The following is a 15,280-nucleotide window of genomic DNA, read 5'->3' as shown; positions in this document are numbered from 1 at the left end:
CTGCTGCCATTATGTACAGAAAAAGGTTGAAGCTGGGATAATCGAAGGGCACCTGCTTTGGCACTCTCCGCGCCAGGATTATTTCCAACGACTCTGCAAAGTTCAGTACCCTTTTGATATAGGGATATATCAATAATGTAAATTCTTGCCTGTCTTTGCCTGCCTGGATCTTGTTTCTGCCAAGTAACTGTTTTAATTTTTTGCTGCTGTTTCATAAATAAACACCAAGCTACATTTCTACCCACTGAACCAAACGGTGTGCGCGCATGCTCTGATCTGGATAGAGATGCTAACTGGGACTGTGCTGGGGCCAAACCAAACTGGAAATCGTCCGCAGTGATTTCCCAACCAAATAAACATCCATTTCCTTTTTCTTTTTCTGAAAACTTTTTAAAAGGCAGGGAACTCATGTAAGGAGAAAAACTGTCATCTGTCTGCCAGGCAAATTAGGAAGACAAATTCACTGGAGCAATGAAGCGCTTTGGGGCGGGGGGTGAATGTGTCATTCTTAATTTAAGAAAATAAATGTGGCTGTCTTAACACAGGAGATGAGGAGAGTCTGTCTTTTTTCCAGGAAGTAACCTGCAGGAGGCCCCGCCTACTCGTGGTAGGAGGGACTAAAGCAGGGGTGGGCGGAGTCAGAGCCCAAGGTGGGAGGAAGATCCATCCACCAGCCCTTTCCGCTCACCTTTCCTTCCATTTTTTTGACCCTGATGTGAATTTATTTTCAATTCCCTCTTCACAAAGCAGATTGTCCGGGAAGAAACAATAGCTTGTGCCCAGAATCTTAACTCCTCCTCTGAAATCATGTAGAAATGACACTTAGGGCAGTCTGTAGCCCCAGGGCGGCCAGTTGCCAACCCCTGCCGTAATAGGAAAGAGATCCAGGATAAACACTGTGCCAGAGACTATAACTGAGCACTAAGAGACATATAGCAGAAGAGGAAACGCCGCTTTAAATTTAATTCTTGCTCTTAATTTACCCAGCAGTTTTAGGCTACCCACCCTGCCTCTCCCAACTTCCAGGAAATTGCTGAGAAATTTTAAAAAAAACTCCTTTCTTATCCTCAGCTCTAGGGAGGATTAAAATACCAACCATCGCTACAAGCCGCGGCTGGCACTGCAGTTGGATCCTTCTGGTTTGGCATGGCTTTCGTTCGAGCGGCTGGGGCTGAATAAAATCCCCTTTTTCTACTGCTGCATCGTGTTTGTTTTAATCTGTCCGTTGCTTGGGCTGAAGAGAAATCTTGCTAGCCTTGGGATCGGGTTCCTGGAGGAGATCAACCAACCTTCTCCTTGTGTTCAGCCAAAGATGAAGTGGGACCCACGAGCCCCACTTATTTCTAAATCCTTGCTATTATTTATTTCCCCATCTCTGTTCCGTACCTGCAGTGATGCAGCCTGGAAGAATTTTATCTTGGATCTTGTTTTTCTCAGCTGTTCCTGACTCATGGGGTCTTCTGTCCCCCACCAGAATTTGGGGTACCCCCTTTCTCCTTACATGGTTCATCTTTTCTATAGTATAGCACGGTGTTTCTCAATTTCTGCAACTTTAAGCGGTGTGGACTTCAACTCCCAGAATTCCCCAGCCAGCTGTGCTGGCTGGGGAATTCTGGGAGTTGAAGTCCACACCGCTTAAAGTTGCAGAAGTTGAGAAACACTCGTATAGCATATTCATTCCCTGCTTCTTAGCTGCAAAAGATAAACTCTTCTTTCTCTCTATCTTTCATTTTAATCTTTCATTTAGGAAAGATCTTGGGTGTCCTGCAATCAAGCATTACATTTTTCTTCTTCTAAGGCAGGAAGGGAAGAAGTGAAACCCGCCGGCCACCTTCACTCTGATCTGTACCCAAGTTTTATTTTTGTGACTTATTCCCTGTAAGCTTCCCCTATCAGTCTGGCCTTCTAGCAATTGCCTGGACAATCTCTGCAGTTTCCTTGGTAAGATTTTTGGACCTCGTTTCCCCTGCCCTCCTTCTTCCTAGGGCTGAGAGAGAAGAGACTGGCCCAAAGTCCCCCAGCTAGTTTCGTGCCTAAGGGAGGACTCGAACTCAGGGCCTCCTGGCTTCTAATCCAGCACCTTTAACCACTACCCCAGCCTGGCTCTCACGCTAAAAATTAAAATAACCCAAATAATAATGGTAATCAACTTTCTGTAACGTTTGTCCAGGCAGAGGTAAAGGCCATAATCTTGCTAGGAGAGAATCAATTGGGGGGGGGGGGCGGAATTTAAGATGCTGAAGGGATCAATATCTAAAGTGGCGATGAAGCAATATCTAAATTGGCAATGTTAACGTCATAGCTTTAGAGCATGCGCGGAGTTCTCTATAGCCAAGCTTCAATACTAACAGTTGAATACTTTGTTGAATGCCTGATTGCCTTCTAAGAGAGCACAGCAGTCCCCCACCCCATTTCCTTAGAAGCCGTAAATTAGATTGGTACCAGGCAGAGAAGTTGCAATGAGAGAGGCCCTAAATTCCAAAGAAGTTAGGTATTTAAACTTAGATTCACCTCTTTAGGCCCACCTTTACTTTTCCCTGGGTCATCCCAAAATCCCCTTGTATGGATATGAGGGGATGTACTATCTGAAATATCTGAATATGCCTATAAAATCTTTGTTGCTTGCTTCGCAAGGTGTGGTTCTGGGCAACACTCCTTGAGCCATCCAGGTGGTTTCATTGGCCAATAAAACCTCTGTTAAAAGCCTCATCTCAAGTCTTCTTATTTGGCTTTACTGAAACTTGGGAAATAAAAGGTGCCATACAAGAGTTAGGGGGAACTCTTTTAAATTAATGTAAGCAAACAAGGGCAGGGAATAGAGTTAATGTAAGCAAACGAGGGCGGGGAATAATGTATTCTGCTAAAGTTTCTTTGACAGGCTGTAAAACTCATCTTCATTATAATGGTAATAAGTTCTGCCCTTTTAAAAATACTATAAAAGGCTGTGGTTTTGTCTCCAAGGGTGTGCCCCCCTGCTCTCTCTTGGTGCATGGTGTGGGCACCCAGACTTTTGCTCGGCCAAATGACAATCTGCTTAGAGAAGTCCCTGCTTGAAGTCTTTTATTTTGTCCTGCTGATTGGTTTCAAGTTTTCTGGGTAGCCGGGAACCTTACAATGCCAAGCAAATGTCTTAAGCTTTGGAGAAGTGAAACGTACCGCTTCATTTTTTTAGGTAAATCGTCTTGAGTTTCTGTAGTGAGCTATAAATTAGGGCTGCCAGATCAAAGATGGCAAAGGTGCAGATGAGATGTAGATGAGCTGCAGATGAGCATGGCTGCAAAGATGCAAAATGAACATGGGGGGGTAGCCCAGGGATACAAAAATGCTCACTCTTGGGTGCCCCCTGCTGCACATCTGCACGATCACAGCCCAAACTTAGTAGCCCAACTTGGATAGATTATGGGCCATCAAGTCAGTGTCAGCTCTTGGCAGCCTCCTAGATCAATGTTCTCCATGATGAAGCCGTATTATCAATTCACCATTCAATACATGATCAATGAAAGATATCGCTCGATCAGTAATCCTCCAAAATGAGGGGCCGGCCACTCCGCCCCCCTCCCCAGCTCTTTGGCGTACAGCTGTCTGCCGTCACGCCAGCTGCAGCAATGAATACCGGATCGTTTTTAATCTGCAAGGTTTTCAGGGTCCCGGGCAGGGGTGTGCAGTTCAGCCCCCATGGCCACGCTGGGCTTGGCCACTGCAGGAAATCAGCCCGGGGTTTCAGCCCCCGCGCCAGCAAAATACCAGGCGCTTGCCAGGGTGCCTTCAAACCCAAAAGCGAGGATGGGTTTGTAGGGAAATTCACATCCCTCCTCCTTTCCTTAGCCCCTCGCTCATCAAAGCCAGCTTGATGAACTCCACAGCGCTGATGAAAATCAGCCGCTTTCAACCGAGTCTGGTTCTATATTAAGCCCGCGCGGGTCTGAATTTAAACCCAACGAGACAAGCAGTTGTTTGCTCGCTGTTGATCATTCCTTGCATCGCTCCGGAAAGCTATTAAGGCGGCAAGACAGCCGTGGTATGAATTCCACCGTGGCGTCTTGGCTGAAGCCCCACGCTTTGCACCCAGTGGCCCTTCCACCCCACAGCCCAAAAGATCCTACGACCTTGGACCCCTCTGCTTCCCCCTCTTCTGCCCGTTGTTTCCCCCAAGAACGTCTGAAATTACCCGCAGCCCTCCGTCCCCCCCCCCCGCCTTTATTTCTTTATACCGGCTCCAATCTGTTGCACTCAGAGCAGATTGTGTACATAATGTAAATGCTAAAATAAGCACCGTAAAAGAAAAAGTAAACAGACGCTTAACCTTGGGCCTGACGCAAAGCAAGTGGCGCGCCCATCCACCCCACGCACGGCAGGGTCTTGCAAGCCCGCGCAGCTTCGGAGGCACCAAAGCGACGTGAAACCTGCACCCACCCACAGCCCCCGACCCCCCGACCGGTGGGGTTTAACCTTTTTCAAATACCTCGATTGGAGGTGAAGACCAGAAAATTAAAAACCGGCAAAAGCTAATATGACAGGTCGAGAGGAAAGAAGGAAGGAAGGAAAGGAGGAGGAAGAAGAGAGAGAACGAAGTCAAAAGGCAGGAAGGAAGAAAAAAAGGAAAGGAATTAAAATAAAAAAAAAGAAAGACTTCTGACTTTCCTCACCACCGATATAAGTAGACATGGACACTAAGCTCTTACTCTGGGTTTGTAAGGGTTTAAGCTTGTTCAGGCTGCAGGACCTGTTAGTTGAAAAACAAATTGTGGGATCCCCGATCAAGAGGGAAATGACAGAAAATGGGCTGAGTTCAAGGTTTTTTTTTTCTCTTCTTCCTTAATTTGTCACGGAACCCTTATCAAGTTCTAGGTGGCAGGATTCAAACTTGCATCCTTTTCCTATCCACTTTTGCATCCTTTTCCTATCCACTTTGGTGGCCTTTGGGCAAACCATCACTGAAAAGCCAGAGGGTTTTTCAAACAGTGTTCTTCGCTGGGCCCAGGACACGAGTTTGAATCCTACCAGCTGTTTGTGGACAAGGACCAGAAACCTGCCTGAATTTTGCTAAGAATATCCTTAGAGCAGGGAATAGCATGTTCAATCAGAGTTGATAGCCTGCAGCCTTAGGACCAGCCTCCTCCCCACTGCCTGTTCCCACCCGACGGTACCACCACGTTTCACTTCCCATCACTTTAAGGCCCAAAATTAAAAGCAAATTGTGCATGCTTAAGGGTGGTTTCCAAAACGATCGTACAGCTAATCAACACAAAATTAAAAAGCCGAACGAAAACTCAATAAAGAAATAGAGTTCGACGACCTTTTCAACAAAAATAATTTAAATTTAAAAACAATTTCATTTAAATTAATTTAAATAAAAATAATTTAAAGTGAAATAAAACAGCTCCCCCCGCCCAAACAGGGAAGAAACGGACGAATTGCACTTTTTTCAACAAGTCTGGGGATCTCTGGTTAACAGGGAGCCCCCGCGCCGGCTGCATTATATTTAATATCTTCCCACTAATCGTTTTCTTTTATCGATGTTTATTCTTTGAATTGGTTTTGCAGTTGTTTTTATTGCTGCCCAGAGTCATAAATACATCCGATCTCTGCTGATGTCTCTAATTTGCACAACAGGCTTCCACCAACTTTCACTCCTGCAGCTTTTCCAATCTCTTCCCCGTCCCTGAAGAGCCATCTCGACCAGCAGAAGGTTGCCCTACGGTGCCCCGGATGGACAACGGCCTGATATGACGGTGGGCAATTTCTGACATTGAAGATAGGGAGGTGGGTTGGGGGGACCGGTCCTGCTCTGACATTGCTCGTGCAAATGCAGTGCTTGTAGAACGAAAAAACCTTGCAGGAGAAAATTCCCAGACCTGATGTGTGAGTGCAAGGCAAAGAATGTGAGATGTTGCTTTGACTTTAGAGCAGTGTTTCTCAACCTCAGCGACTTTAAGGTGTGTGGACTTCAACTCCCAGAATTCCCCAGCCAGCATGGCTGGCTGGGGAATTCTGGGAGTTGAAGTCCACACACCTTAAAGTCGCTGAGGTTGAGAAACACTGCTTTAGAGCATGATCTTTAGGGCATGCCACAATGAGCTGGGAATTGCTTCTACGGTGCCCACTAGATAAGCTGAGTTGCATAAATTAGAAATCTCCTTGTCGATTTCAATATTGCAAGAGGAGAGCCGTGTTCGTCTACAGTGGCCCAAAATCAGAAGGAGCCTGGGATCCCCTTTTCCGACTCACGCCTTTTATTAAAAGGCAGAAGCATTCGTGAGTGGCAACTCCCTTGTCAGATGCCCAGAAAGGCTAGTTTTAATTTTTGCATCATTTGGCATCCGGCAGAGCTGCGTTTCCCCAGCGCTTCTGCCTTTGAATCCAATTTGCAAGGGGGAAAAGGGGTTCCCAGGCTCCTTCCGCCTCGTCGATGTAAACCCCCCGTCTTAATGGAGTGAAAAGCCCAGCCAGAACTGAATTAAAGCGAGGCAGAGTCTGAAGTGCAAAAACAACATCGAAGGAGTGAAAAATCTTAAGAAGAGGGGCAGCTGATGTTACTGAACGCTCTTCGAAAAAGCTCCATTTTGAGTTAATTTCCTAAAAGCTACCTGGGAGGTTTTATGGGGTTACAGTCTGTGTAAAAGGGAAAACACCAGGCGTTCTTGGGGAAGGAATTTGACTTCGATGTTCATTAAGGATTACTTACGCAAGGAGATGCATTCAGTCACTGAAATGAAATGGGAGGGGGGGTCCTCTTTTGTTGGCTGATAACCTAAAAGAAATCCACTAAAGCTCAAAGAAAAACCTAGCAACCATAATTCATGGTTTTATCATTTCAAGGCTAGGAGACAGGAAGGGACATGATGCAAGGTTGCCCTTGGAAATGGTTCTAAAGCTCTCCTAAGTAGCAATCCATCTTTCTGATCTGGCAAAATACTGGTGCATTTTTCAAGATGTGTCTCCAGAATCAACCGCATGTTGTTGAAAGGGGAGAGATTAATCATGAAAAACCCCAGATGATATATGTGATCCCAGCTCCTGGCTGGTTCTGGTGGGGTGGAAATTTGGGGAGGTGGGGATGTCCTGTCTGAATCAGTTATCTTCTGGAGAGGATCTTCCTTCTCTCAGCCATATCTGAGGGACAGTCTTGGATGTCCCAGAAGATTGATGAAAAAAACCACATCTTCATTTCCACAAGCTCAGCAGTTCTCCTTTTCTCATTCCTAGATATTCTATCATATCCCATGTAGAAATCACAGTGGCACTATTTGACGACCTGCCCTAAATGGTTTCCACTGGTGGACATCACAATGTTCCTTACCAAGTTCCTTCCCAATCTCAATAAGGCTGGGTCTGTGGCGCACATGGGGCTAGACTAGACTGTCACCTATGTTACGTCCAACACACTGATCTCATCAAACCATTTCTTAGGAAGCTTCCAACCTATGACAAATCAGTGACTACAGATCAACTGCTACAAGAGTGACGTCTTGAAACACGTAAGAAGGTTGCAGACGTTGTAGGGAGAGAGCGTGGCAAAAAATCACACCCTCTTCCTACAGTGAGGAGACCGGTAGCCCCTTTTCCAACTAATTTTTCTTTTTCTGGTAGCTCCCTTCATCAGATGCACAGAGTGGCTAGCCCAGTGTTGTCCAAACTTGGCCACTTTAAGATAAATGGACTTCAACTCCCAGAATGCTGGCTGGGGAATTCTGGGAGTTGAAGTCCACTCATCTTAAAGTGGCCAAGTTTGGACAACACTGGGCTAGACGGATGTAGGATTTAAACTGGGGAGAAGTGGGGAGAAAGGAAGGAGAAGATAGGTTGGTTATGTACTCTGGCTACTTTGTACATCTGATGAACGGGGCTGTAGCCCACAAACGCTGGTGCCTTTTCATGAAATGGGTTAGCCCGAAACGAGCTACCAGGCTCCTAAGAAGCTTGCAAAGTTCTTAGCTGGGGCTATGGCCATTAGTAACCGGTGGGTTTGCTCCACACCCAGTTAAGTTTGATTTTCCTTTCTTTTTTTTAATCATTTTTATTAAGAGATTTTACATAGATTACCTTCAAAGAAAATACGTAGCAAAGTAAGTGTGAAAAAGAAAAGGAAAAAACAGAGGAAAGAAGATATAGACAACAAAATTTTAAAAAACGGAAAGCATATATAAAGCAGCAGCTTCTGATCTTCCTCTCGGCAGTTATACATACAGTTCTGATCAAACCACTCTCTCCAATTTTATTACAATTCCTATTTCTATAACCTACTCTTTTTAATCATCAAAACCATAAATCGCAAAGTCATTTTGTTTCTCATGCAAAAAGTCCATCAGGGGGTTCCACTCATTGAGGAATGTCAATAATGACCTTTCTCTAACAAAAAAAATCAATTTGTCCATTCAGCAAGTTCTGTCAATTTTACCAACCACTCCTCCATGGTGGGTAATGCCAAATCTTTCCATCTTTGTGCATATAATAATCTCGCCACAGTAATCATATATTGAAATCATCTTCCGTGGCTCTTTTCTAACTGTTTATCCATCAGTCCTAAAAGGAAAAGTTCTGGCTTTAATTGAGTATTAATCTTTAAAATCCTCTGCATCAATGTATGTATTTGAATCCAAATTTTTTTAGCTTTTTTACATGTCCACCCAGCAAGACGAAATGACCCTTCATGTTGTTCCCATTTCCCTAGAGCACTGTTTCTCAACCTCCTCAACTCTAAGATGGGTGGACTTCAACTCCCAGAATTCCTCAACCAACTCCCAGAATTCCTTAGCCAAGTCCCAGAATTCCCCAGCCAGCCATGAAAAAAAAGAGGATGTCCAGCAGCAAGGTGGAGGGATTAAGTTACAGAAGTGATGGGTGCATCATTGGAAGACCTGAAGGACCAGGTTGGGGACATTCTCCTGGAGAAAATCTATCTATGTGGTCACTAAAGGTCAACACTGACTTGAACGCACATAATCAATCAATCAATCAATCAATCAATCAATCAATTGCCCAGTTCCCTTGAAAAGTCCATAATGCTGGAAATTATTGCTGAAAGGAAAGAGAAGGAAGGAAAGAGAAGGAAAGAGCTGGAAGGAAAGAGAAGGAAAGAGAAGAAGAGGATGCTGGAAGGAAAGAGAAGGAAGGAAAGAGAAGGAAAGAGCTGGAAGGAAAGAGAAGGAAAGAGAAGAGGAGGATGACTAGCATCAACAGGGATGGACTCAGTTACAGCAGCAGTGGGGGCACCATTGGGTGACATAAAGAGTTGGGGACAGATCATCTGGAGAAGGTTGGTCCACACGTCTTCAAGCTGCCAAGGTTGAGAAACACTGTGCTAGACTGAGTTGAACTTGGTTGGTTGCCAAGAGCTGACACCAACTTAATGGTTGTCTGTCTGTCTGTCTGTCTGTCTGTCTATCTCCCTCTCTCTGATTATTACTGGAGGATTATTCCTGGTTCATAACAGCTTCAAGGTTTGTGTAGAAAAAGAGTAAGTTCAAGAACTAGCTGAATACATTTATATAAAAAAATAGGAAAGCCTCTGATTTAATACAAAGAATGGAAATGAAATAATATTTCCCTAAAATGGATTGGGGGGTGTGAACCCAGAGTGGCTGTTTTGATTTGTCTTTTTAAAAATTCCTCATATATTATGGCAAACGGCAGGTCTGTGCTACGCTGTGCTGGTCAAACTGCCCCTGGAATACTGTGTCTCGTTCTGGTGGCCACCATAGAAGACAGATGCTGAGGAACTAGAAGGAGTGCAGAGAAGAGTAGCAAAGATGGTGAGGGGCTTGGGGGCTGAATCCTATGAAGAACTGTTAGAGCAGTGTTTCTCAACCATGGCTGGCTGGGGAATTCTGGGAGCTGAAGTCCACAAATCTTCAAGCTGCTGAGCTGGGGAAACACTGAGTTAGAGGAACTGGGAGTGTTTAGCCTAAAGAGGAGAAGGCTGAAGGGAGACATGAGAGTGGACCTTACAGGGTTGTGGAGTTATTCTCCAGAGCTTTGGAGCTCCCGAGGGTAGGAGGAGAACCAGCGGGTGGAAGCTTTATGGAGACAGATCCAAACTCGAAATAAGGAGGAATGGGAGCTCTGAAGCGGTGGAACCACCTGCCACTTGAAATCATGGAGGCTCCATCATTGGAGGTTCTCAAGAAAAGATCAGATGGCCATTTGTCTGGGATGGTCTGAGGATTTCTGGTGGTGCACACCAGAGCAGCTAGAAGAAGGGAGAGGAAACTTTGAAAGCTTGGTAGGAATGAGGACGCCTTGGGGGTTCACATTTACTCCTCACCAAGGCCACTGCATGAAGCCAAGTGGCCCTCTGTTCCTTGTTAACTTGTGAAACTCACTGTCACAAGAAAGAGCAACACCCACAGGCTGTGGTAGAGCCCCAAAGGGGTTAGCCAAATTCGAGGAGGAGGAGGAAGGGTTTCGCCACAGCCATCTCTGAGGAGCACCTGAATGCTGAAACGATGCACTCCAAAAAAGAGGGTGCATTCGTAACGTTTTTTTGGCCATCGTATGAACGTGGTTTGCCACTGGCTTCATCCAGTATGCTTGCTTGCATATGCAATCTAGCCTACAACCCTGGGGTTTTGTAGTGCTCTCCCATCCAGCTACTAACCAGGTTTGGCTTTGCTTACCTTCCCAGCCAAGGTGAGCCAGGCACTGCCACGTGTTGAGACAAGAAACCCTAATGGCTGCGTTCAGATTACAGACTTTCTCCAAACAAACAAGCCACTTTATGGGTTCTTAAGACAGCCAACCCTTGCAGCATGCTGGCTAACAAGCCACCAACTCAGTCTAGCACAGTGTTTCTCAACCTTGGCAGCTTGAAGATGTGTGGACTCCAACTCCCAGAATTCCCCAGCCAGCATGGAATTCTGGGAATTGGAGTCCACACATCTTCAAGCTGCCAAGGTTGAGAAACACTGGTCTAGCAAATTGTGTAGATTCAACAATTATGTTTTTTTGAAAAAAGCCCTTCTGTTTTTTTTAAAAAAACCTGGACTTAGTGCAACTTTACAAACAAACAGATTTATGGAAGTTTTCCACAGTTACAATAACAATGGGATAACTTCTCTTCTGCTGTCTTCTTTGCTCTCGGTCTCCATTCCAACTAAAACACTGGATATCACAGATCTTATCCAACCAGATCACATCCGTGCTTCTTTCCTTCTTGAATCAGGTTTTAGGTTAGGGATTTTCTTTGCTTTTTAAAAGGGTTTGGCGATTATTTGGGGGTGCATGCTACAATGTTCCCCATCTCCAAATGGAAGGAAACGGGACTGCTGTTTTTCAGGAACCTCTACAGATTGCAAAAATAGATGTTTGGGGACTCCGTGCAGTTTGCCTTAATAGGCTGCCCATTAATATTTCGATTTTGGTTTACTGAACTAAGGCAACATCAAATCACAGCTTCTTATCTTGGCTTGGGTCCATCATTTGCCAGCTGAGACGCAGCAACAAACCTGGTTGGTTTAAATCAGTGTTTCTCAACCTCGGCCGTTTGAAGATGTATGGACTTCAACTCCCAGAATTCCCCAGCCAGCATGCTGGCTGGGGAATTCTGGGAGTTGAAGTCCATACATCTTCAAACGGCCGAGGTTGAGAAACACTGGTTTAAATGAAGAAAAAGATGCTGTTAGGTCTCTTTGCAAAGCTGCACCAGATGGGCACCGTCAAGCTTTAGGTGCAAGCAACCTACAGCTATTAAAAGCCATGATTGGGTATTATCCTTTAAGAAGCCAGGATATATCAACCCCATTAATCAGGAAAGAAATGCTAACGAGAAGGAAAAAGAGAGTCAATTAATTTGATACAATCAGCGCAGCTGTCCTTCTAAGGAAGTTTCAGCAAAATACAGATTATAGGCTTGAAAATCTTCCTATGTTGCATTTTGCCTCCTGCGGTTGGCTTCAAGAGTCTCAGGCAGAGAGTGATAATTAAAAAAAAAAAAACAGATGGAAGCTGTGCCATAATATAACAGCACAATTATTATATATCTGCTTGCGGGATGGGTGAGGAGGTGTAAAAATGTCTTTTAAATTCGGCTTTTAAGGAGGTCCTGCGTCAGCCCGTGGCAACGTAATTCACATTTCTGACTAAGTCCAAATCACTTGGAATAATTCCTTCTGAATAATTGCTCCCCAGCATCTTTTTTTAAAATATATATATGAATTTTATTGAAACTGGTTAAAAAGGAAGATCAAAACTAAAACAAATATAAAGTAAGGAAGAAAAGAGAAAAGGAAAGAAAGCCAAGAGAAAGTGAAAAGTACAAGAAAAACAGTTGAAGAAAAATAGAAAAGAAAAAAAAAAGATATAAAGCAGTGGCTTCCGATATTCTTCTCAGCATAAGTACCAAGATATTTTAACCTCCCTCTCTAAAGTTACATCATGATACTCTTCTTTCTATAATCTATCCTGGTTAATCATCAAAGCCATAAATCACAAGTTTATTTTTTTCATGTTTGCACAAAAAGTCCTTAAGAGGTTTCCAGTCACCAATAAATGTAGAAAGTGTCTTTTCTTTAATCAAAGAAGTTCATTTATCCATCTCAGCAAGATCTGTCTATTTTATTAGCTCCCCAGTATCCTTTAACACGGGGTTCCTCAACCTAGGCAACTTTAAGATGGGTGGACTTCAATTCCCAGAATTCCCCAGCCAGCAAGGCTGGCTGGGGAATTCTGGGAGTTGAAGTCCACCCGTCTTAAAGTTGCCTTCTCACCATTAGGAAGATGACCCAAAGGGGACTTTTTCTCTGTCAGTTTAGCACATGCTTGTGACCGTGATGCGAGCTTCAAATTTACAGAGGTGACCACATAAGTTTAAGTGGCAGGTTAGTAATTCCCCCAGATCGTTTCATGACTCCGGTGTGGAATTATGTAAAGGAAGGGGTTAAAAAAAGGCTAACAGCGTATTAGGGATAATAGGAAGTGCCAATATCGTAATGACTTCATAGAAATTAAATTGTGCAACTGCATCTGGAATATTGTGTGCAGTTCAGGTCGCTGCACCTCCAGAGGGATGAAGTGGAGCTAAAGAAGGTTCGAAAAAGGCAACTGAACCGGCTTCCCCAGGAGAAAAGGTTGCGACATTTGGGGCTTTTTAGTCTGGAAAGGAGGCGAACGGGAGGGGACATGATTGACGGTGTGGATAAAGTGGAAAAGGAGAATCTATTTTCCCCTTTTGGAAATAATACAACCAAAGGTCACCCAAGGAAATTGGATGCTGGAAGAATCAGGACAGACAAAAGGAAATATTTTTTTATCCAATGCATAATTCAGCTTTAGAATTCACTACCACGAGATGTGGTGTTGGCTGGCTTCAAAAAAAAAAGGGGTGGATCCATTTGTGGAAGTCTTGGGGATCAACAGCCTTGACGGCAGCGGGTCGCCTCTGAAGGCCGTCTGCTGGGAGACTTGTGGGCATCCTTGGGCAGGGGGTGGGCCACCATGAGAACAGTCGCTGGACCAGATGGGCCAGGGGTCCCATCCAGAGGGGCATGGCTTAGGTCCTTATGTTCTTAAAGGTGGTTCTCAGTATTTGAGAAAAGACTGGCCAGCCAGCGCTCAATATTGCATCTAGCATTTGCAATGGATACAAGTCAGATTTGATCACTCCAAGGTAATTTCCAGATATAAGGTTCCAGATATCAGGCAACCAAATTTCTAAGATGTTTCCTTCGTTGAGATAACCTAGGATGTGTCCCCCAGGAGAGATTTCAGATTTCTGGTGCACTGACCTAGAGGCCAGAGCTCTCACAAACTACAAATATACCGTGCTCTCCAGGAGGATTCACAGATTCAGAAGCAGGATGGACAGCGATGCAAAATCCTTCGTAATGCAGCCTGTCCATTTCCAGCCCTCGTCATTCACAGAATTTGCTGTTTTCAAACACTGCACTCCGTGCTCGGCAATGTGAAATAATATGCGATCGTTTCCCATAAGGAGAAGCTGTTTTATCCTCTTTTCTCAGCCACTCTGAAGTGAGAGAAAAAGATTCCCCAACCGGTGGGCATGGCTCCAAGATGCATTGGCACGTGGGGCAATCTGGTTTTTAAAAATTGAGCACCGATTGTGGAAAATCGCCTGGCAATTTTGCTTCTTCATTTATCGCAACCCCCGTTTCGCCCCAAGCAGAAATGCCAAGCCTGAACGTGAATTTTCCTTCCTGCAAGCAACATCTTACTGTGTTCTTCACCACTAGCCCAGACAGTCGAGTGTGATAAATGTTAGGTTTCACCCATAAATACCACCTTCCTAGAAAAGCTTTGACCTCAGCCCCAAACAAAGTATCTCTCCCCACCCTTTTCAGACCTACACAACGAAACACTCAGTTTCTGTGGAGGGGACTGTTTTACTCAAATTCAGTGGGGTCTATTTTCTTCCATGGATCAAACTAATTTCCATGTTTGCGGGATGCAAAATAGAAATGGACAGTTAAGGCGCTTGGAAATGAACAGCTGACACCAGTAAAGCCAAAATTCAAGAATGCCCTAAACATGTCTAGAAACAGGTTGGCCTCTTGATCAAAACTTGCAAGGAGAAGGAATGAAAGAAGATGAACCCCGAAAGACACAATATGGAATAACAGCGTTTTCCCTAGCTGTTTCATTGATCTGGACTAGAGAAAGGGATTCCAGTAGCAGCTAGAATTAGCTTTGCATGGACATGCACGCGTGCGCGCACACCCACACACAATCTGCATCTACATATTACAGAAGAGGAGATCTATACACGGTTTACGAATAAATATCTAAGGCACGCCTTCACCCATGGATGAAGAGAGGGTTCTGGGCGATGCACGTTCTTACTCAGTTAACAGCACCCAGTTTGCAACCTTTCCCAAACTTAAGTTCGCCCCACAAACTTGCAAGAAACCCAACTTGTTCTAAGCCGCGTCTGGGTGGCTGGGAAAAAGAAGATGGGTGCTCCTCTCGGGGGAGGTGAGCCAAAGACCCTTTTGCTGTGGGTGCTGCTCTACTTCCCCCAAGATCCAGCCTGGAGCTGGAAACAAAGTCTCCGAAAGAGAAGGAAGGAAGGAAGGAAGGAAGGAAGGAGGGTCGGTCTGGGAAGAGGGTCTGCGGCTACTCACGGGTGGTGTTGTACTTGACTCCGTTGACAAACTCGGGGCAAGGCCTCTCCACCAACTCCCCGGCGCTGCTCTTCGGCCAGCAGGTCCCAATCTGGTCGGTGGTGGCACTACAGGAAGGACCTTGGTGCCCCAGAGGAGGAAGAAAGGGACGGAGAAAAAGAAAATCATTCCTGCTCCTGGAGGGCGACGCCAAAGCAGGGCAGGCT

General features: G+C 45.0%; 1 protein-coding gene across 2 annotated transcripts in view; it reads right to left on the bottom strand.

Annotated features, from left to right (window-relative positions):
• CRHR2 (corticotropin releasing hormone receptor 2) overlaps positions 1 to 15,280 on the bottom strand; it is a 116,765-nt gene that overhangs the window by 67,769 nt on the left and 33,716 nt on the right. For both annotated transcript variants that reach the window (XM_088150074.1, XM_088150075.1), the window contains one exon: positions 15,075 to 15,194. In XM_088150074.1, coding sequence (XP_088006200.1) covers positions 15,075 to 15,194 — 120 coding nt within the window. The remainder of the gene's footprint in view (positions 1 to 15,074; positions 15,195 to 15,280) is intronic.

The sequence above is a fragment of the Python bivittatus genome, unplaced genomic scaffold, assembly GCF_059951505.1.
Source record: "Python bivittatus isolate LINGU-HERP-01145 unplaced genomic scaffold, Pbiv_v1 ctg000610_np1212, whole genome shotgun sequence".
Taxonomy (NCBI): domain Eukaryota; kingdom Metazoa; phylum Chordata; class Lepidosauria; order Squamata; family Pythonidae; genus Python; species Python bivittatus.
The sequence above is the reverse complement of the archived record's forward strand: the minus strand, read 5'-3'. Positions and strand labels throughout refer to the sequence as shown.